Genomic DNA, 25,345 nt, shown 5'->3' with positions numbered 1-25,345 from the left:
GATGTCTGTAAAGCAAAGGGGAGTCCACCCAGTCCATACTGCTCCAAAATATAAGAGGATATTAAACTGGCTTAAAGCCACTTTAGCAAAAGCATCTCACTTGGACCTTTGCTAGTGGTTCATGATAAGATATAATCTTCAGCACTGTTGTGTGTGCAAAGGCAATGCTCTTGTGGACTGTGTGAAGCTCTTATTGATCATCCCACTGAGGCAAAATGAAAGCAATCCTGGATCAAGGTAAATCACACCTTTGCTGACTGTCTGAGTTTGTTTTAGTGCCCCCTTTTTAGATTTGGAAGTGTAGCTGAATAAACATCAAAGGCACGGTGAGGCACTGTCACAGTCCGGGCCGGTTTCCTTCGGGAATGGTGTAGTGGGAGCAGTTCAAGGAAACCCAAAGCTCCTATGCTGGTAATTTCATGCTGCACCTGCTCCAGGGTGGGCAGGTTTCTGTCTCATCAGAGGAGCTGCAGAAACACTCGATGGATTGCACAGCCTGTTAACTCCAAAATGGATCAGACTGCCGTGCAATGGGAGTGGTTAGCAGCAACCATGTCCGTTCAGTGACCAGTTTAGTCAAGAGTCTGTGCACTCCTGCAAGAACAGTTATTGTTATTGTTGTTATTATTATTATTATTGCTTACACTTGTATAGCGCTTTTCTGGACTCTCCAGTCATAGCGCATTACAGGTAATGGGGATCCCCTCCACCACCCCCAGTGTGCAGCCCCACCTGGATGACATGACATGGTTATGATATGGTGCAACGTGGGAGCTGATCAAGCTGACAGGTGTCGTAGATCAGTGCTCAGCTTTTCTATGCTTGTTCTGAACAGATCAGCCCGTCTCTTCCCCGAGGTGGTAGTCTAGTTATTTCATGTATCCTAGTGTGGCTCCAGCTTTGATAAATGTGGGAGACCGATGTACCACTATCTCTGGATGCAGGCAGGGAATTGGCAGTTTATCTGTAGTTGCAGTAACAGCAGGTCATGAATCTCTGTGCCTTTCTGTTTGCTGGACATGCATTTACACTACAGCCTCTACCTACCCAGGGGAAGTTGTGATAAATTAAATTGTTGATCCGCACAATTGCGTGTACAGCCAGATTAGATGGACAATAAGGTGGAAGTGGCTAGTAATGCAGAGTAAGGGGCTCTTAGACCTGCAGCTTGCTTGCGTAACGCAGCCTGAAAGCAAACATGCAGTTCCTAGTTTGAATTGAGTTCTAAAGTCCAGACGTTACTGAACTAAAAATGTTGGTTGTGTTTGAAGACTCTAGAGACAGCGGATCTATTTACTGGATGCACTAGTTCAGATGTTCCAAGATGGGCAAACACAACCATCTTCACATCATGCATCATTGCAATATGTGGGGCTTTTGTGTCTTGAATAGAACTTTTATTAGAATGCACTCCCCATCAAGGCATACGTGACGTTACAAAGTATGTGCATATTTACTGCTTATAGTTAGTGAGCCTTGGGATTCTGTATCCATTGAGTCTATATACTTTGAGTCGATCCATTTAATGTAGTTGATTCTGAGCTCTGCATAGATCCTTTTTTGACAGCTACAGGAAGTTAATAATGCTATTTGATGGCTCCCTCTTGTGGGCAGACTGCAGAATATCTGTTGTTTTTGCCTTTCCTGTACATGTATTTTAAACCTTTAATAATAATATCACTTTATTAACCCTTTACAATTTCTTGCATTAGGAATTATCTTTTCGCATACCCCAGCTTGCTCTCCATGAGACACACAGACAGGGAGAGAAGCTGGGGGTCAGAGCGCAGGGTCTGCCATTGTATGGCGCCCCTGGAGCAGCTGGGGTTAAGGGCCTTGCTCAGGGGCCCAACGGAGTAGGATTCCTCTGCCGGCTGCGGGATTTGAACCGGCAACCTTCCAGCCACAGGCACAGATCCTGAGCCACAGAGCCTTTAACTACAGCATCAAAAACTGCCTTGTCTTTTCTCTCTCTCTCTCTCATGGTCATTAATGTCTTTTTTTTTCTTCCCTTTTCAGAGAGATTCAGCTGTTACGAAGACTACGGCACAAAAATGTTATCCAGCTGGTGGATGTGCTATATAACGAAGAGAAGCAGAAAATATATCCTTTGGATGGGAGAAAGTGGTATCATTTGTTTGTGGCGTGACAGTCCCAGACAAATCTTTGAATCTATGAAACTGAACTTTGCCGTAGTGCCAGTAAGATATGATCAGTAATCTAAGCATCAAGCAATATTCAGAGTAGTTTAAAGAACAAGCAGACTGTTTAATTAAACACCTTAGTAGCTTAATATTAATATTGTTGGAATAATGATTAGATAACCACTGCAACAGAATTGTTTTATATAACAAAATGTAGGTATAGTTTTGCTTTCAGAAGGCTGAGAAACGTCCAAATTTCTTGGTGGTGCCCACCCAGCAATATCCTGTGCTTAAGCCCCAGTATCCACTGTAGCATAAGGAGGTTGAGTCCTTCAGCTACCTTAAATCCACTTAATCCCTACCCACTTCAGCAACACAGCCTAGAGACTGTCTGTGTCCATTCTGCATACACATTTTAGTTTTGCTGTACTCCTCAGTTGAGAAAAGTTTGTGGATGTAGTTTGTGCTCATCCTTTGGAAGTGTGCTGTCATGCATCAAAAGGTATGCTAATGCAATGTGACGAGATTATTATATGAATGAAATCTGGATGGTGCGGTTTGCTACCTCGCAGCACTGGGATGCTACTTCCTGGGGTGCTATTTGCACAGTGTTTGTGTGTTCTCCCTGTGGTTTGCATGGGTTTCCTCCGGGTGCTATGGTTTTTCCTCCCACAGTCCTGGTGTTTCTCTGCATGTCTGTCTGTGTGTGATCTGCGATGTACTAGCATCCTGTCCAGGTTGTATCCCTTGCAGGTAGGCCCTGGCTCCCCTTCGACCTAGTAGTGGATAAAGCTGTTAGCGAATGGATTAATGAAATCCACATTGGATAGCATTGCTGGAAAGCCTGATTGCAGCACCTTGCATTGCAGTGTTAGGTCTTTTGTTTTTATGTTCTGCCCTTCCAGAGCTGTCAGTTCTATTGATCGCTGGGAAGCAGCTCTTAACCCAGGAGAGGTGGAGCCAGGCAGCTCCAGGCCGATGGTTTTCCAGTCCATTGGCCATTGTGCAGAGCACAGAGATAGGAAAATCTGCCAGACAGAAAGGGAGCAAGCCTGTTCAAGCAGAAAACAAGGCTTAGGTGCAGCACTAATGTGTTCAGAGCTCAAAGACAAGGCGAATGAGTAAGTGCTGTACATTTGGTCTTGTACTCATTCACAGAAGTGCTGAAGGTTTTTTGTGTCTTCATTCAGCAGTTGGAGCCATGGAAAGTTTTTCAGTGAAATTGTTCATATCTGCGGTATTGCAGCAGTGACCAAGTCATGCAGTTTCAACATCTACATATTTTTCCTGTGTGGCTTTACGGTACTCCATCTTCAGTCTAATGTAGAAATGCATGTTCTTTGTGCTTTGAGGCTGCAGTTCTGCTGAATGGCCACTGTGGGCTGCTCTTAGTCTTCTGGCAAATTAAACTTCTGTCACGTGGTGCGGTACTGATCCTGTTAATACAGGCACAGTTCATTTTAATCTCATTGCCTTTTTAGGCACACCATAGTACTTAGAATAGTCACCTTCACAACCTCTTCAGCATTTATGGCTATATTGCTGGATTGTTCAAGCCAGCAGCTGTTTCAACCTGCAACTCACAGCTGGCAGCCTACTGAAGCCCAGCACGTGTGAGCCTGGCCAGTTCCTGGGACCTCCTGGGAAAAACTAAGGTTGCTGCTGGAAGAGGTGTTAGTGGGACCAGTAGGGGGCGCTCACCCTGCGGTTTGCGTGGGTCCTTATGCCCCATTATAGTGACGAGGACACTATACTGTAAACAGGCGCTGTCCTTCGGATGGAGATGTAAAACCGAGGTCCTGACTCTCTGTCGTCATTAAAAATCCCAGGGTGTTTCTCAAAAAGAGTAGGGGTGTTAACCTAGTGTCCTGGCCAAATTTCCCATTGGCCCTTACCCATCACGGCCTCCTAATAATCCCCATCTCTGAACTGGCTTCATCACTCTGCTCTCCTCCCCACTGGGAGCTGGTGTGTGGGGAGCGGACTGGCGCATCATCCAGGTGGGGGTACACACTGGTGGTGGTGGAGGGGAGTCCCCATTACCTGTAAAGAGCTCCGAGTGAGTGTCCAGAAAAGTGCTATATAAGTGTAAGGGATTATTAATATTCATATACGTTTTAAAAAGTAATCAGATCATACCCACTAGCCAACCACTTGCCCTTTTATAGTAATAGTTTTTATTGCTGGTGACTTGTTACAAAACCGCTTTTCTCATGAATAAAGGGCTTAGGTGACTGCTTTATGGAATGTAATGGGCAGCGATATCTGATTAGTTAAGCAGACAGGCTGTATTGCCATCGTTTGAAGAGGATAAAAAAATATGCTTCCTACAAGGTACAAAGTGGTGGCCTCTTATATCAGTATTCTAGTGCCAGCTGCAGGAACACAGACGGGTGTATTCTGCCTCTCCATTAAAAGCAACATTTTGAGTAGGGTGGATTTCATCAGTAACCTCAAGTGACAAAGCCACTGCATTCAAGTGAGACTTGCCTCTTTCTACTAGTCTAAGGAAATATTAAAGAAAACGGAGTTCTTGCAAACTCCCAGCTCTCTCTCCATCTGCAATTAAATGACCCTGATGCTTCAGCACAGCTCTGGCCGCGCGGGAGTCATGGCGGTAATGGGGATGGTAACAAACACTCTTATTTTCCGTTGCTGAAACCTGACTTCCATCTCAAGGACTTCATCTCTTGGGCCCCTGGCGGCACTCTCCTGCAGCCTCTTGCCCGCGACCCATTTCCTCTTTGTTTCTGTCATGTTTGGCCGAGACGTCTTCAAATTCATTGCTTCAATTTTTTAACGCGCAAAAAAAAATCACTGTCTGGCTCTCGGGGGGGATGTGTAGGGAAGAATTTGAAATGCGGCCTCTCCAGCCTCTCCTCCTTCTTTTTTTTTTTTAACGCAAGAAAATTGTTACCGGTTGCTGGGTCTGGAGCAGTTGAACCATCCCCTGCAGACATTCCTGTAACGTTGCCCGTTCAGCCGATCTGCTGTGCCTCTGATTCGGTCTCAGTCACTGACTGAGCTGGCGCGGGGGAAGAAGAACTGGGCGACGGGTGCGATTTGGTTCTTTGTTAATTTTTCCTTTTCCTTTTCGCCGTGCGAGAACGCCCCTCCCGCGTTTTCATTCTCAGGGTTTGCTCTCCAGTCGCTGTTTCCCCCCCTGCCGCAGATGTGACAGCCTCTCACTCTGCGTACAGGGGTTGGTCATTGTGTGTCTTACCTTTGTGTCCTTGCCCGTGTTCAGTGCTGTAAGGGTGGCTCTCTTGTTCTGTATTCCTGTGGGCACTATGGCGGGCCCTTCAGAGATCTTTCTTCCTTGTAAACGGCACATAAGGGTTTGCCCTGGAGATCTTAAAGAACAAAGCGGTAACTTATTTATTTTTTTGGACATGCCAGTTTCATCGGACTTTTTCACAAGATGCAGGAATGCTTTGTCGTCGTTCTTCGTGCAGATGGTCGAGTTTGAAGGTTAGAGTGGTCTGCGCCAGCGGTGACCCGCACACCTGCTGGCTTGTGTTCCAGCCGAGCCCTCAGTGATGCAGTCAGACCCTTCATTACCTTAAGATGAATCTGGACTGTTTGTTCCCGGGTCTCAACGTTTTGGAGCTTTGATCATTTTCTTTGGAAATTGAAATAAGATCCCAAGCTTGTGACTGCAACCAAAATTCAAGTATTCAATTGAAGCAACGTCTCCGATCGAGTAAGACTTCAGTTATCTGATGAGGGTGAGGCAGTGTGAACACCAGCAGACACGTGGGTCACCAGGACCAGGGTTGTCCTGGGTTGTGAACCACCTTGCTATTGGCTGTGTTTAGTCCCTTCCCACTACTACTAGCCTGGTAGGTGTAAGTAGAGCACCCACAAGCAGTGCGATTGGCGAACACATTTGACCATGCTCCTCAGACCTCTATACCATCTACCTCATTATCATTTCTTATTTATTGCACATCTGCAGTCATTGTTTACATTCAAACTGTTTACTTGTTTTACTTGTACAGTGTCTACTGTTTGTTTGTATGTTGTCCTGATGCACTGTCTGCACTTCTGTGTTTTTACACATTTTAACAGTGGAGAGACTTTCTGTAAGTAAGAATTCCATTGTACCAGTACGTGTACCGGTTACATATGGTAGTAAAGTTCAAGTAGATATCTCAGGTCTTACAGCTGATCTGCAAACTCATTGATTAGCAGATTCCTGATCATAGTTTTTACAGTATTGCTTTTCCTTAACCCTGCCTCCACGTATATGGTGATGGAGTACTGTGTCTGTGGAATGCAGGAGATGTTGGACAGCGTTCCTGAAAAGAGGTTTCCAGTGTTTCAAGCTCACGGGTGCGTGACAGCTATTTTTTTATTATTCTTGAGAAGTTTTAATTTTGTGCTATTAAAAAAAAAAGGATAGCGGTAATCTATACGTGTTGATCACAGTTCTGTTGCATTTATTAAGATGGTAGCACTGAAGTCAAAAAGCCGCTACCAGTAAGAGCAGCATGATAAGAGAAAACATGCTTCTTTCTGTACCCATTATATTTTCACACAGTACAGAAGTCACAGTTGCATTGGGTTCAGTCTTGGAAGTTGATTCTTTCTAAATGAATACGCACTGTATTCACGCCAGTGGATATGGGCTCTGGCCATGACTTAATCTTGATTTGTTTTCTGTGTGTTTTTTAGGTATTTTTGCCAGCTTATAGATGGCTTAGAGTATTTGCACAGCCAGGGAATAGTTCATAAAGACATTAAACCAGGGAATCTGCTGCTGACAACGGATGGTGCACTAAAAATCTCCGACCTGGGGGTAGCTGAGGTAGGAACACATTTTAGTGCTTGGAAACTGGGTAGTTTGCTTTTCGGCACAATGCGACTGAGACGCACAAAGACCGGTGGTGCTGAACTGTTATATATGTGTCTGTTCATACTGCCTCTCCCTGGAAGAATAAAACAGATGTTGCTTTTTTTGCAAGTAGTAGTTCTGTGTATTTATTTTTCTTAAGTTTTAAATTCTGCATGTGGTGGGTGGGGGGGCTCAGAGGAGTATAAAATATCTTGCAGATGGTTGTTAGGCAGCTGGTGAAATCCCTTCATTTCTGTGCACCCACAAATTTCAAAAGCGGGGACGTTTTTCGCCAATGCAAGACAAGACACTGCAGCAGTTCCCTAGTGGCTGGAGATGATCCTGTTGTTTCCTCCTGCTGCTTCAGGCTTTACACCCCTTCGCTGAGGATGACACATGTAGGACAAGTCAGGGGTCCCCGGCCTTCCAGCCCCCCGAGATCGCCAACGGCTTGGACACTTTTTCAGGGTTCAAAGTTGACATCTGGTCTGCGGGGGTCACGCTGTAAGTATCGGGGCCCTTCATAAGATCTGTGAGGAGGAACATCTTGCTCTAAACGAATACATCTACTATAATGCTGATTGCACTTTGGTTTTGTACGTTTTAAGAGTTTTCCTTAAAAAAAACTCAAAGATCAATCAAAACTCCTTCATTCTCTGATTTTATTTTCATGTCTGTAGATGAAATGTGCACTGATTAGTAAAAAAAGTTATAATTAGGTCTTTGTTTCTATCTACAGTTAACCTCTGAAAGAATGGATGCACTTGGTGATGGTGTTTAGTTCCCAATTTCAGTGTGTTGAATGTGTTGAAATAAATGTACATTTGTATGCATGTACAAGATGCACATTTTTTAAAATTATTTTAAACTGAGTCACCTGTTGTATTTGTGATTTCTCAGTCATGTTGATGAAATCTTTAAACCACTTTCTCTGCAGATATAACATTACAACCAGCCTTTATCCGTTTGAAGGAGACAACATCTATAAGCTATTTGAAAACATAGGCAAGGGAGACTACAGTATTCCTGAAGACTGTGGCCCCCTTCTGACAGATCTCCTGAGAGGTAAAGGACTTAATGGAGGCAGAAAAGATGTAGTGAGAAATGGGTTGTAGTGTTGCCTTGTGCATTTTTGAGTAGTGGCCTTTTAACACTTGTACGATAGTCAGACACACCAGGCTAAATGGGATTGTTTCATTAATTTTGTCCTTCATTAATGCTTAATCGGGATTCGATTGCATTTCTGTAATTATGTTGACAAGTTTTCTAAATTGCTGTGTAGTAAAATTGAATTGGCGGCATATAGGTACAGAACACTTCTATGCATTAAAACCATGATCATAGAACTTGATATTGGATTTCTTGCAGAAGTCCCACAATACAAAAGCTTGAATTCTGTCCTATCCCCACTCTAATTCTCCTGCAATTTCATTCAGTAACATGCTAAGACAAAAGCCTATGTCGATATCTATATATTCATTCTGATGACTAGTGCATTACCGACTTTGTCACACTGAGACGTTTGCCGCTGTAGCAAATTATTGATTTTAGTTTTTCTGCTCTCGGGCAAAAAAAGATTTCTTTTCTGTAAGAATGCAGCAGATGGCACTGTTTTGACAGTGTGGCGGATTGGATTGCAACAGTAATATTTTAGTTCCCCCGGTGCTTTGATGTCCATTGCAACTGTTTGCAATTTTCTTTAACTTAGGCTTATTTCTTTATTGATTTTTGAAAGCTATTTTCCCAGGAAGCGAGGCAGGCATCAATACCACCTCAGCCACAGTTCACGGCGCTGTGTTTTATTGATATTAACAGTACTGTAATATCTATATGATTGTCACACTATGTCCTCACCCGTATTCTTTATTTTGGAGGTGCCTGAGCAGTCCTCAAGGGCTGTGATCCGGCAGGTTGTTAAGCAGTCTTTAAGACCTGGGGCTAATTTATTGAGTTCATTGTTTATGAGTGGCTCAGGTACAACAAAGCAAGAGCTCCATTAGCTCCCAAGAGCTGGCATTTGGTGATCTAAAGAACATAAGAATGGTCACAAAGGAGAAGTCCATTTGGACTAGCCTGTTTGATAGGCTGAATGGCCATCTCTTGTTTGAAACCTTTCTCTCCAGCACAGCTCACTGCCTTCTACAGAAGCCCTGAGGATCGAGCAGTGGTATTTTTAAGTTAAAACACTGCTGCAATGTTAGCAAAAGAAGAAAAACCTTCAAGTTATAGCCATCCCTCCATGTAAGCATGCAAGGCATTACCTGGCTGAGCTAGTTAGCTGTGTGGGTTGTTTTTTTGTAAATAAAGTAGTATTTCTTTCCTGAGGCATCTTTCTATAGAACTGAGAAATTGTGCATTGCGATATGGGTACTGATTGTGCACAAAAAAACAAGCTATTTCTGAGCACTTCAAGTTGAATTGTCAAAATCGAGTGGTACATGTTTTTTTTTTTTGGTTTTAAAAATTCAAACGGGGAACAACAATCTCCTTCTGTGTTAGTTACTAAAACCGGTTTTATTCAATCACCTTAATTTATAGTGCCCTTAACCCTTTCACCTCTATTTGCATTTAGACAGTTTTAACAGACAAACTAAAAATACACATGCCTTCTAGAGAAATCCACAATCCTGTTGCCTGGATTTTGGCATTTTATCTGTACCCCGCTGAGATAAAAGCTCTCTGAGATTTTTATAGTGCAGAGTGCCGATTTTCGGAGCTCGGATAAATGCCTGGCTGAAACCCCCGAGGTTTTGCCATGAGTGCAGAAAACGGTCAAAAATAAATAAGCTAAACCTGTCTTTGTTCAGCAGGGGCCAAGGTTGATCAGCACATGGTGCTGTCTTTTCACATGTGATTGGCATTTGTGTTAGTCAGGGCTGTGATCGCTGCCGTTTGATCTTGAGATTTTCTCCCGGTTTTAAGTTCCATGAGCGTGCAGTGACAGATCGCCTGTCAATAGCGGTTTAACTAGACAGCTGTAATAATACAACTGTTGTAATGGTTGTTTTTTTTTTTCCTCCATGAGTTTCTTTTTTTTTGCTGGGCACGTTTTCTTTGCAGCTGGCAGAGGTGAAAGCAAAATCAAATTCCAAGGGGAACGAGCCACTGCTTGTTCAGATAGGGTTGCTTTTCCCTTTTTCTACACGAGTCACTCTCCCCAAGCTGCTGGACCAGCAGCGAGCTGCGTCTTGCCTTTAACCTCAGGAGAGCCTAAGACTGCGAAATAAACCCAACAGCATTCTTGGAAGCCTTTCTATGTTGCAAATCCCAAATATCCCGAGACAAATAAAAATGTAGCTGCGCAGTGACTGAAAACGCTTTACAGACCTTTAAAAAAATACTTCACAATCATTGACTACTGGCAAGGCACCTCTGTTCAGAGAAACGTTCAGGTGCCAAGTGAAACAAATTAAAATCTAACACTGTAAAATTTCCTGGACATAAAAACTGGTTTATCTTTAAAAAAAAAAATTGATAAGTGAACAGAACTCTGAGCTTTGCATTTTTTAAAAGCATTCAGACATAAAATTGTATTGAAATCCATCTGGAACAATGTATAGGTGTGGAGATACATGCTTTAATGGCAAAGCTTATTGAACAAGCTGTGCATAATTTGAAGATCCACTGGTCTGTGCCATTGCAGTGTATAAGAGCACATGCCTTAGTTAGGTCTGATTCTGGAACAGTGTATCTACGTAGGTTTTACTGATTCAGTACTAGTTTGACGCACAGCAAATTTTATAAAGAAGCTGAAATGTGCACACAATTGATATGCGAGAGAAATTGATTTGCTGTCCAGCCCAGTATCGGAAGAATGTTTTTAAAGAAAACATTTCATTTAATGCTGAGACTTTCTGAGCCTGTGTTCCTGAAGATCCCATTAGAGAGATTCGGAGGAGAGGGGGTTTTGTGAATGAAAACAAGCCAGTACAAGCAGGGTTGCACAATGTGTGACTCATTGATCTATACGTGTACAGACGTGAGGCAGAGATCAGCATCCCCCCCCCCCCCAAAACAACAAATGACAAAGGAAAACAATTCTCTCTAATGCCTAAAGCTCAATTAGCAACATTTTAAATAAAAGGGTGTAAGTATAATTTAAGTGAAAACTGGAAAAACAGCATGCACACAGTTCCTTTCATGAGACTAAATCTTGAAAAAATATTTTGTTGTATACGTGTTATATGCATTAAAAGCAAAATGATATTAAAGCATCTTACTTCTACACAAGAATCATATTTTTCTTTTCTTTCCAGGAATGCTTGAATATGACCCTGCAAAGAGGTTTTCAATACAACACATCAGACAGCACAAGTGAGTAACCAGCTGTACTTTTTGTTTTAAAAGGAAAGGTTTTGTCCCTGTACGTAAATGTACGTGCGTCACCACATGGGGTGTTTCTTACTGAAAATCGCAAAGATTCCCAAGATGGAGAAAAGGATGATACTAATTTTAGTTTTTCTGCTATAACCTACTAATTCAGAAATTGCAATCACTCGTGTGTGTATTTGCATAATTTAATTGCCCACACTCGATTGAAAGATGGGGGGGTCTGCACTTACTTTCACTCAAGCTCTTCCAAATCACAGTATCACCAATTTCCTGATTGTTTTATTTTAGTCATGGCTCCAGTGGGGATGAGAGTGAATCATTTAGTGGTGGAGCAGAGAACGCTAAGCTCTGCTGACGTTTTTCCTTCACCCCAGAATGGATGCTGTAATGAGGGTTTATATATGTGTCAGCAGGGGGGGGGCTGTTATTTCCAGTTCTGGTTTTGCGAGCTGACAGTCTGGGTACTTCCAGTACACGTGAGACACGAGAGAGGTCAATCTAAACAGGAAGGGAGGAACGGGCATCTTTCAGATTTTGGGATGTAGGTGGGTCCTGTGTGCTGTGTTTTGGCAGTTTTTGCATCCGTGTGAGATTAAGTTGAGCTCCTGAAAGTACGGATCTCAGTGGCATTCTGGAAACGCTGTGTAAATAGACGTAATCAGTTCCCAGTATGAAAACCCTCACCTGCAGGGTCTCAAGTCACAACTTGTTTTACATGCAGTTCACTGATTGGGGAAGCTCAGAGCTGGTTGCTGCTGTAAGTGGTGTTGTTGACCAGTAGGTGGCGCAATACCCTCATTGAAGTTCCAATTTAATGCCACAGTATGGCGAGTGTGCTAGTGGAGGTCCTTTGGATGAGCTAACAAGGTCCTTGTTGCGTAGCTGTAGAATATCCCATGGTGTCCTGGCTGAATTTCACCCTTTGCTTGTATAATATGGCCTCCCTAAAGTTCCCCCTTTCATCTGGAGAAGAATTTTCTCACTCCTGTACCTGATTGCACCTCAGTGGTAAACGAAGTGTACCGCCTAAATAAGTCCAAAAGTCTTTATGATCTTGTTGGACAAAATACTTAAGAATTCCCTTCATTTTTATAATGTCCAGCACCCATATCACTCTGCAACTCACAACTGGCAACCCACTGAAGCTCAGCAGGTGTGAGCCTGGTCAGTACCTGGATAAGAGACCTCCTGGGAAAAACTAAGGATGCTGCTGGAAGAGGTGTTAGTGGGGCCAGCAGGGGGCACTCACCCTGCGGTCCATGTGGGTCCTAATGCCCCAGTATAGTGACAGGGACACTATACTGGAAACGGGCGCCATCCTTCGGATGAGACGTAAAACCAAGGTCCTGACTCTCTGTGGTCATTAAAAATCCCAGGGTGTTTCTCAAAAAGATTAGGGGTGTTACCCTGGCATCCTGGCCAAATTTCCCATTGGCCCTTACCAATCATGGCCTCCTAATAATCCCTCTCTTCATTACTCTGCTCTCCTCCCCACTGAGAGCTGGTGTGTGGTGAGCGTTCTGGCGCACTATGGCTGCCGTCGCATCAACCAGGTGGGGCTGCACACTGGTGGTGGAGGGAGTCCCCATTACCTGTAAAGCGCTTTGAGTGGAGTGTCCAGGAAAGCGCTATTTAAGTGTTAGGGATTATTAAATATTAGTTGTGCCCAGGTTTCCTTATATGGGCTGTGCACAAACTGGTGAATGGGTTATGGCTGAGACATGGAAACAGCAAGCCTCCCCTCACTCTTTCTGGGCATCAGTGGGCATGAAGTGTTGTCAGGGAGAGCAGCGTCACTCCTGCAGTGTGTTCTGGTCTTCAGACTGTGAGGTTATCGTTTCTTCTTGTCGGGAATGGCAAAATATCTCCGTTTTTTCCAAAGTTTGCAAAGCTTTTTCCTCTTCTTTGTCTCGTCTTTGAAGGCTCACTTGAAGACAAGCAGACGGTTAAACTGTAAAATAAACCAAACTGATTCTTTCTGCGCTTGGGAAGCACTGTTAAATGATGGGCTTGGTGCTCTATTCAGAATGAAATTAATGACGTCCCCAGTGGCTGCTAGATTAGCATTTCAGGCTGCTTTCATGTGGACACAGTGTTTTGTGTGTTTGTATTTGGAGTTTAGAAATACACATGGGAGACTAACATTTAAACATTAATGGCTGCAGAAAAAAAAAACTGAGGATAAAACAGGAAGACATGTAGAGGATTTTAAAGCCCAATTATTATGGGTAATTTCATATTTAAGGTGTTTTGAATTGAAAGGTAATTGTGCTTTTTTCAAAAGGCTGCAGTGGGTTTAAATGGATTCTGTAGACGCATAATGAACGAACTTCCAACAAAAGTGCACAAATTGCCTTGAAGATGTTAAGCCGTCATCAAATCTTGTTAAATATTCTTTCAGTTCAGGCGTGTCCCATTTATCTCGTTTTTTAGACGACGGGAGGTTAACAGGGATTTCCGAGACGAGTTTATGCAAAGCATTTAGAAAAAGGCTCCGAAATTTCTGGTTTTAAAAAATTTTAAAGTCCCAGGATTTTTTTTTTTTCCCACACAGCCTGTTAAGTGTCTCGGCTGCACAAGGACCGGTGTTTCTCGGGAAACACGGGCTGCGGTTGCCATGGTAACAAATGACCGAAGCAGAGGCGCGTGCTGGTCTGATCACCCCGCTCCCCTCTCCGCTGCAGAGGGAAGGGCTGGGGGGGGAGGAAATCCCTCTTTCCCTCATCCTGCTGCTGTGGGAGGCTGAAACCTTTTAGACTTGGGTTTTGCTCCCTCTTCCTGAGGTGTTGTGAGGCGTGGAGGCAATACTGAATTAGGGGGGGATGAAACCTGATTCTCTTTTGTTCTTATTCCAAGTCATTTTAATAGGCTGTTGCATTATTAATAAGTGTTTGACTTGTGATGAACAGAGGCTTGTTAGCCTGGAAAAAACTCAATCCTTGGTTTGCCCAACCAGTAGGGCTTGATACCAAGTGTGCTATTAAAGCAATTTTATTTTTGGCGTTCAGATGTTTACCCAGCATTGCAGAAACCTATATAATAAAATTGCCTGGTTTGAGGAGCAAGGGAAATAACAGCAGTACATCCAGTCATGTCAGGACGGGTCTCATCCTTGACAGGACTCATGGCTGCCTGCAGAGAGCACAAGTCAGGGCTGCACCCTGCCCCCAGCACACCTGTCCATCGCAGGGCGTGCACTCCAGCGCAAGATCCAGTACAGAGAGATGCATTGACCACGTCTGCTACTTTTTGGGAAGGGTGAGGAAAGTAGAGCGCCTACAGAAAACCCACACAAATGTGGGATGGCTGGGAGGGACATGCAGACTCCACACAGAAGTTGTCCTTCAGCAGTGACCCAAAGGGCTGTGTAGCAGTAGTGCTTACTGTCGCAGTAATGACCTTAAAATGATGTTGCTCCGTAATTTGCCAGCAGCCATATCAGTCAGCAGCTCACAACTGGCAACCCACTGAGGCTCAGCAGGTGTGAGCCTGGTCAGTACCTGGATGGGAGAAAAAACTAAGGTTGCTGCTGGAAGAGGTGTTAGAGGGCCAGCAGGAGGTGCTCACCCTGGGGTCCATGTGGGTCCTAATGCCCCAGTATAGAGACGGGGACACTATACTGTAAACAGGCGCTGTCCTTCAGATGAGACGTAAAGCCGAGGTCCTGACTCTGTGGTCATTAAAAATCCCTGGGTGTTTTTTGAAAAGAGTAGGGGTGTACCTGGCGTCCTGGCCAAATTTCCTATTGGCCCTTACCAATCATGCCCTCCTAATAATCCCCATCTATGAATTGACTTTATTACTCTGCTCTCCTCCCCACTGATATCCGATGTGTGGTGAGCGTTCTGGCGCACTATGGCTGCCGTCGCATCATCCAGGTGGGGCTGCACACTGGTGGTGGTGGAGGGGAGCCCCCATTACCTGTAAAGCGCTTGGAAGTGGAGTGTCCAGAAAAGCGCTATATAAGTGTAAGCAATGATTGAATTGGAATGGCATATGCCTGTAATATAGATTGCAGAATAGTTAATGCCTAATTGGCACAGAAAAATGACTTTTACTTTTACTTTTTCCCGGGTCAAGCGCTTGAAATGCAGGTCAGGTGCAGTAGGTTCTGCATGTGACCTCTGATCCCTGTATCCAGCTGTGTGCATTAGCACAAGACGTATGAAAACATCTTTGGATGCCTGATATTGGGCCTGCTTGGAAATTGATTTTATCTTATTAGATCAGCTTTCTAATTAAGCCTTTTGCTGTCTCATTCAAGATCCTTCCTTGTTAAAGTCTCTTGGTTCCCCCCCCCCTTCTCTGTGCTGTGAAGCTCGACACTGATCACCTGAAGGGTGGAATTTTCCAGCTCAGATTACCCGATGTCTCTGGTCTTTCATCAGTGTCAACACACACACACAACAAACATAAAAATAAATACAAAATGCCTGTATAAATATTTAAACTTGCAAAAGGGCAGCCAGACTTTTAAATTAATTACCCAGCTCTGTATAAATATTAACATTAAGGGGATTTGAAATTGGTGGAGACATCATGCTGGAACGCATGCAATTTTAATTACTCAGCTCCTAAGGTGACTTTCCTTAAGGAGCAGCAGCTTTGCTAGGCTGCTTGGGGATCGTTGCCCTTTAGATGAAAAGGATAGCGTACCCCTAACAGTTACACGTGACCCCCAAGAACACCCCCTTCCTTTCATTTAATAAAAATGTGTTAACGGCGTTTAAAAAAAGGTCCATTTGAGCCTAATTTAGTAACTGTTCTGAAGTTATATTCATGACTATGAGCAAAGCTGCAGTTGGCTCATATTAATCATTAATTGATTTACCTTATTTTTCACACTTTATGAAGTTCCTGCAAATCGTTCGTGGACATCCTTGCAGGTGCAGATCTCGCTAATCTGATCAAATTAGAGATCATTGAAATGTTTTTTTTTTTTAGATGTTTGATCGAGGCTTAAAGGTGGTTCAGGGTTAGTCCACTGTGTGTCCACATTGATCCATTGAAAAGGATGCAGGGACCTGCAAAGAGACTACAAGAGAGGGGGCCACTTGGCCCACCTGGGTCATTTGGTTATTAATAGGTAATCAATATGAGGATCTTGTCCAGCCTTTTTTGAATGAAGATGGGTTATATGCAGGTATTGTAGAGCCTGTATGGGTGCCAACCATGACAAGCATCAATGGGGAATTGTCTTGCCAGCTCTTACTGTAATGCTTCCTTGTTTTATCGGGTCCCTTTACCTTTCTGGTTTTCTGTATTCAGAGGTTTTGAAGCACGGCCCCGTCACACATTTCTCTGTGCGTGTTTCTCCCTGGCCAGCTGTCTTGTGATGAGCCCCGGAGGAGTTCATTAGCTCTGACAGGCCGATCTCTCTCTCTCGCCCACTCTTCTCCCCGAGTGGGTGCTGCTGACCTGCGGCCCCTCGTTCGACTTGCATGGCTTTCCAGTCGTGAGCGGTGCCCGCCTGCTGCCTCATCAAGGTAGCCCTCTCGGTGCTTTGTGACTGGAGCCCCGGCCCTGGGGTCTGGAGCTGTTCTCTCTGGTCTGGGGGCGGCTGCGCACGTCCCTGGCTGTGCCTCCATGAAACAGATGACCGCTAATGAGAAACCCAGGTTTTGTTGCCCTGCTTGTAAATGCTATTAGTTCAGCCAGTCCTCTTCATCTGTTTCCTTTAGCCAGAGAAATGAGGGGTTATTTGACCAGGGCCTTTTTATGGTTGTTGCTGCAGATTTATTTTTTTACCAGTAAGCCTTTGTAGCTGCTTAGTTTTCTTTCTTTTGACCCACAAAGGACGCTGTTTGGAGAGGAGGTATCAGAAGGCTTTTTTGGCATGCCTGCCTTCTTTTAATGAAATGCTTAGCAAAATAATGAGCTCAGTTTCTCCCTATGATAACACTCCTCTACGCCCATGTTCAGCTGCTGTATTGAGTTGTAGTAGTTGAAAATGCAAATGTTTTCTTGCATTTCGCAGGCCTTGTCAGACTTCTGCTGATACAGTACAAACCTCTTGGCTGCTGGGTTTGGTGGGTTCAGATGCAAATGTCTTTTCTGTACATCTTTAGGGATTTGATCTTGGTCACCAGGTGTGATAAACAACACTGTTTAATGCTGTGGCCTTATTTATACTACTTATTAGAAATATATAGAGCATGACAAAGCCCTGTCAGAAAGCACAGTGTTTTAAGTACAGTATTGTAAGGCTATAGAATACTACTGGGGCTCATTTCATATGATTTTGTTGAAAGAAATACGATTTCAAAACCAGAAGAGTTCAAAATAAAGTGTAGAATCTCCATTTTAAAGATACATTTCTGATCTACATGTGCAAGGAGCCACCCGTATTGATGTTTTTAACCAAGGCCCTTAATTTAAATACCTCACTTGCAATCAGGATATCAGCATGCTTTCTGCAAGCATGCGGTCTTTCAGTCTTAAGTCCTTACAGGCCGACAAAACCAGTTTTCTGTGATATATTTATCACCTCCCCCATCTCCCATTGCACATTCCCCACAACACTGCAGGTCCCTTCAGTCCATCAACCTGATTGCCAGTTGTGACCTGAGTGTTGTGCCTGATGTCCTCATATTATAACACACGTGCTTTAATCCAAATTTCAGCTTTGTAATAAGTCCTGCAGTAAATTATATTAAATTTTACTTTATGACAGGGGTTCTTCCTGTGTTTGTGAGTTTCCTCCCACAGTCCAATGACCTGTAAGGTTAAATGGTGTGGCTTTGCATGGTGGACTGGTGTCGCATCCAGCGTGTACCCTGCCTTGCTCCCATTGCATGCTGGGATAGGCTTCAGCTCCCCCATGACCCTGGATTGGAAGAAGCAGAATGAGATTAGAAAATGGATGGATGGACGAGGGCTACCAATCCTGCGTTAAAGACCTGAACCCTTAATTGACCTAATAGTATTACTTTGAACACTCTTTACAGTCTCCTTTTAACTATTCCTTATCAGAAATTGAAAAACATCCCCCAGGACCAGGACTGACAACCCCTGGGTTATGGTATTATGCTTAAAGCAGGGTGACCTCTAGTGGTAGGAAAGGGAGGTGCTGCTTCTATGCATGTGACCTATTCAGGACATAGGCCTTCTGAAAACCTCTGAAGAAACTTAATTGGTTAATTGTGATTAACTCTACTGAGCTGTTAAGGCCAGGAAAGGAATGATAACCTGCAGACGCTGTAGCCCCCGACGTCCTGGAGTCGTGCACCCTGTGTTTTTCACATCTCATTTTGCAGCTACAGCCCTCTGGCCACACAAGTTGTTTTTTAGTGTTCAAAGATTTCTACATAAATAGTTGGTTGCCTGTGTATTGTAGTTAGGCGTGCTTTTAGGCTAAGGAAGAGAAGTCACCCTGCCATTGGGTTACATATAACCCAGGTACCTCAGTGAAGGGCTCGTACAAAAGTCCAGAGCACAAAGGAGAAGGACCCTTCTCGATTTGTGCTTTCTGATCTTGCCCTGAAGATGAATGGAGATTTCTGAATTGCAGTGAATCCTATGTGGCTCCTTTACTGTAAAACTATCACATACAGCAAAGACCGAGTCCATTCATCCATTTACTAACTGCTTCTTCAATTGAGGTTTGTGGGGGGAATCTGAGTCTATCCTGGCAAACAGCGTGCGAAAGGAAGGGTGCACCCATGAAGAGACACCAGGGTATTGCAGGGCACGCACACACTCACACCAGGGCCAGTTTTCCTCGAAGCCAGACAACCTACCAGTATGTTTTTGAGCTGTGGGAGGGAGAGCCCATGCAAACACAGAGAGAACATGCAAAGTCTAGAGAACTGCAGAGAGCGCCCCCAGGGCTCCAGCAAGGCAGCAGTGCACACCACTGTGCTACCATGCTCACAAAATAGTGCACCTTCAAAGGTGTGGTCAGACTGTGCAGCATCAAATGGAAAATCTTGTACAGCCAATGCAATAAAAAGGAATGTTGTAATGTTGCTTTATTGGCCCTATACAATTTCTTGCATTAGGAATTAGTCTTTTCGGATAGCCCAGCTTGCTCTCCATGAGACACACAGACAGGGAGAGAGGCTGGGGATCAGAGCGCAGGGTCAGCCATTTATACGGCGCCCCTGGAGCAGCTGGGGTGAAGGGCCTTGCTCAGGGACCCAACGGAGTAGGAGTCCTCTGCCGGCTGCGGGATTTGAACCGGCAACCTTCCAGCCACAGGCGCAGATCCTGAGCCACAGAGCCACCGCTCCACCCCGAATTTCACGAGGCCAGTAAAATACACTCCATTGATTTCTTTTAGCTGCGTTTGTTTTCTCATGGCCAGTCTCCAGAAGTGTTGTGATTTATGTCTCGCACAGCCTCTCAGCTAAATTAGAAGTGCTGCCTGCACAGCTCTTCATGCACACAACAACAGCATTGTTTCCCAAAAGAGATCTTTTATCACCCTCGGGAAGTGAGGAGGTGGGGACGAGAGTGGAGTTATCGGGGTCTCCTCACGTGCGGCCTTGCAGGAGTTAATACCTCCATGTGGTAGAATTAAGATGAATAGCGAGGGTCTTCTTTAATATTCATAAGCAGAAAGTCAGAGCTCCGAGGGGGGTACCAGCTGTTCTGCGCTAGGCGCTCATTAGGAGGCAAGCGCTTTGAAATCCGTCCCACTTCCTCAGTGTGGGATCTGACCCTTCGGTGAATGAATGAGAAATTGCATCGCTGAGGTGGGAACCGATGAGGCTGGCAGCCCTAGATGACCGAGGGCAGAAAGCAAAATTAGGGCTCTAGCCAAGTATGATTTTGTTTATATTGTTCTATTATTTGGAAAGAGGTTGCAGGACTGGAGGTCATGTCCTCTATAAAAATCACATTTCTCTGTCTTGTAGCTTTGTGTCTGTTAGCGATTCATATTCGAGCACTGCAACCAACTTGATGCCAGCTCGCAAATGCCAGCCTTATATCTGCAATGGAAGAACTGACACCAAGTCTTGATCAGAGTAACACTTACATGATGAGTTAAAGAACAGTGTGATTTTTAGCAGGTTGCAAGTTAAAAACTATTTTGAAAAGTGTGAAACTTTGATGCATACTGTTGTTCACACGATGTCTAGTTTAGCTAATTTTGGGAGTGTGTGTGACCCATCTTGGATATTGTTCCCTGTCAGGTTGTCAGAGTGAGCTATGCAGTTATCAGCTGTTGTGATTTGAAGTGTTACCATCGCTGCTCATAAGAGACTTCCTGGCGTAACACTCATAGGATTGCATGACCACATTTTGGAAAATGTTAAAGTGCTTGTTTTATTTTAGTAAAAAATATGTTTTGAACATTAAAGAGATTGCGGTGTTACAGAAAGTTTTTTCAGCATTTGTTGATGTGATAATGTGTTGGGTAGTCTTTGGTCTTGAAATTGATGGTATTTTTGGGTGCCAGCCGAGTAAAACAGCTTTTCTGCAAGCTTTTGATCACTTCACTACGTGTATAGCTCATCTGATCTCTTTGTCATTCTAAACAAACGCTATTGTGTGAATAAAGCAAACAGACGCCAGTTATTTATAATGGTAGCAGCTTGCTGGATGTGGGAAGGGCACTGTGAAACATCTGGGCTCTGGGCGCTGTGCTTGCGCTTGTGATCCGAACTGGTGTCCTGTTTCTCCAGCTGGGTCCGCAAGAAACACCCCCCCTCGGAGCCGCCCGTGCCCATCCCCCCCAGCCCAGATACGAAGGACCATTGGCGCAGCATGACGGTGGTGCCCTATCTGGAGGACCTTCATGGCTACACGGAGGAAGAGGAGGAGGAGGACGCCCTGTTCGACGGGGAGGACGAGATCATCTACACTCAGGACTTCACGGTGCCAGGTGAGAGGTCGCCAGGGGGCGTGTCCAGGGGTCACCCCTGCCCTTTAGCTGCTGTGCAGATTTTATTTTTGCTTACCCCCCACCCCCCCCCCCCCGCAACTGGCATCCTGTCCAGTCTGCTGAAGGAAGAGTGCGCGTTGTGTAAATTGTATTTTCGAAATTGCTGAACGGGTACAGTAATTGAGTAGTATGTTTTTTTTTTAAGGAGTTCATGTCAGTATTCCTGTTGCCGGTCCTATTCCTTTTCTCCTGCCCTCATTCTCGATTTATATATTTATTTGTTTCCTACAATCCAGTTAAAGGTGGTATCTTATTGCCAAAAATAAGATGTCCATTTAGAAGATTTCAGTGAACAAAACAGGAGGATGGGATTCGGCCTGCTCCGAATTCTTTGCTCTGCAAGAGTTTTCGATTGAAGTAGAGTTCAGTCCCCATCACGAAAGATTTCTTCAGGCTTACTTGGAGTGCTTTCTGTTGCTGAAGGAATATTCTGATTACTGGGCAAATTGAAACATGGGCCAGTACCATGTTGAGCTAGGCCAGTGAAAGATCGGCGGTCATATCTGAAGACGGAAATGGCAACTCAAGCCATATAGGGATTCATGAAGGAAGACGTTCTTGAGCTGAAGCTTATAGTGTCCTCAGTAAACCACTGATCAGAACGGTGCGCTGTTAAAAAAACTAGTGTCAGGAGATTGGATTGGCTGTTGCATGCTGTTTAGACGAGCTCGAAGAGAAGCCCGTTTTTAACAATGTTTCAGCAGTAATTTTGGAATGCTCAGCTCTCTGTAAGCTGCTGTTTGTTCATGCAGTCTATAAAGTGATGATGGGTTGCATTGCAGAATGACTATTGAGCTGTCGGGGAATAAAAATCTGCTGAATTGCTGATAACTGTGACTTGAAGTGATAATTGCACAGCAGTTGGAATAAACTCCATTACTGGTGAAACAGTTAAGTTCTAATAATAGCTGTGGCTGTTAACAGAACTGGCTCTAAAATGAAGAAATCCTGGGATCCATATAACCAAGTAGCATTTCGGTCTTCCTGCTTTTTGTGATTGTGGTGCATCCGTGGGTTTTGTGTGCGTGCGTGCGTGCGTGCGTGCGTGCATCTCCCCTCTCCCTGGAGGTGAGAGGAAGGTCATCAATTAGATGGATTAATCCTATGGCTGGTTTCCGGACGCCTACAGACAGGCAAAACGGGAAACAAGATAAATTGAGGAAGAAGCCAGTGTCACCCGTTACCAGACACTGCGAAGCACAATGACATTTTCTACGCGTGTGTGCAGGGCTCAGTTGTGCGGTGCTGGAAAGTTCGTGGCCAAAATATGAAGTCTTATCAGTGGGCATTACAATGTCCATATTGGAGAAGCCTTGCACATTTCTTTTTAAATGCGTCATGTCCTACTGAAGTAGTACAGGTGGGTAGCTGCGTCGGCATGCGTAGGCTGCAAAGGAACAAGTAATAGGTTTATTCCCTGCTGAAAGAAAACGCAACGTTTAGGCTGTGAAGCCTGTGTCTGAAGAAGGTGTGTCTAAGAAGGCACACCACACACCTGAAGAAGGCTCCACGGCTGAAACGTTGTTTTCTTTCTTGTTTTTTCAGCATGGAATAAACCTATTACTTGTTCCTTATGTCCTACTGAAGTTCATTCATGGAAGCTGCTTGTAATGTAGATCTCTAGATCACCAGGGAGCTTGAACACAGTTCAGGTTTCTGACTCTTGAGGACTGATTTTGCTCAACCCTGTTCATGACAAAATTACAGCCCTTGACCACGTGGCTACTCAGTTGAATCTTAAACCGTTTAGAAGTGAGAATTTTCTTTTTTTAAATACTTCCATGCGCATTCTATTTGAATGGGCAGTTCAGATTCCCTGACTTCCAATCAAAGCAAACGAGAGGAGTCTGTTTAAATCATCTAGCTCATTTAGAGTGTAGTAGCTAATTAATCAGAGAATCTTAACCACTTGTTTCATGAAAGAAGTTATGTGAGTAGAAATGTCACTTTCTGTTTCATTTTAATAAGAGCATTTTTAGTTAGAGATGCAAATGATGCTGGTAGTCAAAAAAATGAACTCTCCTGTTGCTTTGTTTTGGAATTATCATTTATCTCCAAAACAAAAAGATTATATAGAATTCTATTTAAAAATCTGTATTTAAAAGGTTAAATAGAATTGTAGCTGGATTCATTAGCAGTGTTAATTTCTTTCAAGTTCAAGTGATGTTTTAAAATTCCAGAACAGATCTTCCCATTAACTCTTCACAAATATAAAATGTTTTAATGTTTCTATGAGTTGATTTTTGTCTGTCTTGCATTTTAGTGTGCAGACATCTTTTGGCATTTCCAGATATGATCCATACACGTGAACAGTCTTCTAGTCTTATTTTTTGCGCTTCTAAAAAACTAATAAATCTCTTCTTAGTCTCTCCGTTGTGCATATCTGCAAAACCTTTAGGTTTCTGACATTTGTAGACTGATTTTGCACAGCCCTGTTCATGACAAAATTAAATTAAATTCTCAGTCGAATCTAAAACGGTTACGAAATGGGGAAAATGTTTTTTTTTCAAATCATTCCATACATATTCAATTCTAGTTCCGTTTCCCTGACTTCGATCCTTCTCGGACTTCACTGTCTTTTGGGGTGAATTCTCAAGGCCTTAGCTGTCTAGGTCTCGGGTGCTTTGCTCAGTCTACTTATGCCAAATACCTTGTGCATTCATGCGTGTTTTATGCTGGAGAACATTCATTAAACATGTCTTCACGGAGGCAATGTCTGAATCCATTAAAAGCTGTTTTTTTTTTTTATTCAATACCCTATACAGTATATAAAACAGCCCTGTAAAAGATCAGGTAACTTTCTTTGGGTTTTAGCGAGTAAGAGAGAACTTTCATGGCCGTGAAACTGAAGTTCAGTCTGAGTCAGGGAAGTTGACTTCCCCACAGAAAAAAGAAAAGATAAGAAAAAAGGGAAACAGATCCCAGAATTGCATTTAATATCCATGAGTATTTTTTGTGTTGTAGCTGTATGTACATACTGAGCAATATTGTCGATAGTCTTCTGGAAGGTAGGAGCCAGTACCCAGGTTTTGAAGATTTTTCAGTCCTGTTCATTGAGAGCTCGGATCAAAAGAGAGCCTATCTGAGTAGGCTCAGCACAGGCAGGGGCGTTGGTTCAAGGAACTAGTATATCATCTCTGACTTGCATGGAGTTGCTCATAACCTGTTCTAAATGATCTTGCTGATACTTCTGTTCAGAGCAGGCATTTCAAAACATGGCATCAGCAACTGTGGCTGCGGTGTCCCTGGCAGCAGGGCCCTTGATCTTGCGTTGCAGTGAAGGATGGAGCTCAAGAAGGTTTAGTAACATGCTTTGGTGGCACAGCCAGGGTTTGAGCAGGGGAGCACCCTGTGGCCAGTAACTTGTTGTACCAGTAACTACTGGACAATCTAGCCTCTGTCCTTGCTGTAGTGATTGGGATAGGTCCCCCACTTTTGGACTGCTCCAGCTGGGCCTTTACCAACGAAAAGCAATGTCTCTTCTCTGCTTCCAGGTTTGAGGTGCATGCTTTAGGTCAGGACCGAAGGACCAGGCAAGTGCCAGAGAGATTAGTCCAGTGACAGAAGAGAAACAGGGAGTCGACGAGTGGCACATGGAGAGCTGTGCAGAGAGTTCAAGTTCTTCCCATTGTTTATTCTAGAAGTAGTTCTTAAAGGGTCCCTATTGTGCATTAAAAAATCAGTAATTAAAGTATCTTGTTTTGTTTGGTTATCTCTGTGAATTTGAATAGTAACATCCATGCCGTGCAAGTAGATTTCAAGTGTTTATACTAGTGATAGTCATCCTGCCAGCTCAAGTAAATAAGCAGGAGAAAATTCAATTACAGTGCCGTGATCTTTTAAAACCCACATTGAAGCCTTTGGAAGTCCTTTTTCTATTTTAGAGTGAGGTAAGACAATGCCAACAACAGTAACCACAAGCACTACGTGAACCGATTATTAAGATAATAGGGATTGATTTGTCTTGGAACAGTTAAATGACGTTGATTGGGTGTAATTTAGCATTGCACTTGAAAACCAGCTGCCTGTGTTTGTATTGATTGCTCTGTGCAGAGGTTCTGAGCAAGCCGTGCAAGTTTCCAAAGCATGTAATTAAAAGAGGGAGCAAAAAAACATGAGTATATCTAAAGTGTAGTACATGGT

General features: G+C 43.8%; 1 protein-coding gene across 2 annotated transcripts in view; it reads left to right on the top strand.

Moving 5' to 3' along the window:
- The window catches only part of stk11 (serine/threonine kinase 11), a 48,129-nt gene that overhangs the window by 9,886 nt on the left and 12,898 nt on the right, over positions 1-25,345 (top strand). Inside the window, exons 3-10 of one of the 2 annotated variants that reach the window (XM_088622179.1) lie at positions 2,020-2,103; positions 6,390-6,479; positions 6,822-6,954; positions 7,349-7,485; positions 7,919-8,046; positions 11,238-11,295; positions 20,943-21,142; positions 24,697-24,896. In XM_088622179.1, the coding sequence (XP_088478305.1) occupies positions 2,020-2,103; positions 6,390-6,479; positions 6,822-6,954; positions 7,349-7,485; positions 7,919-8,046; positions 11,238-11,295; positions 20,943-21,142; positions 24,697-24,716 (850 nt within the window). In that variant the 3' untranslated portion in view covers positions 24,717-24,896. Of the gene's footprint in view, positions 1-2,019; positions 2,104-6,389; positions 6,480-6,821; positions 6,955-7,348; positions 7,486-7,918; positions 8,047-11,237; positions 11,296-20,942; positions 21,143-24,696; positions 24,897-25,345 lie in introns of those variants that run through there. The other variant, XM_088622178.1, reaches the window with a different exon arrangement.

The sequence above is a fragment of the Lepisosteus platostomus genome, chromosome 27, assembly GCF_059453375.1.
Source record: "Lepisosteus platostomus isolate fLepPlt1 chromosome 27, fLepPlt1.hap1, whole genome shotgun sequence".
Taxonomy (NCBI): domain Eukaryota; kingdom Metazoa; phylum Chordata; class Actinopteri; order Semionotiformes; family Lepisosteidae; genus Lepisosteus; species Lepisosteus platostomus.
This window is presented reverse-complemented; position numbering and strand designations above follow the sequence as displayed.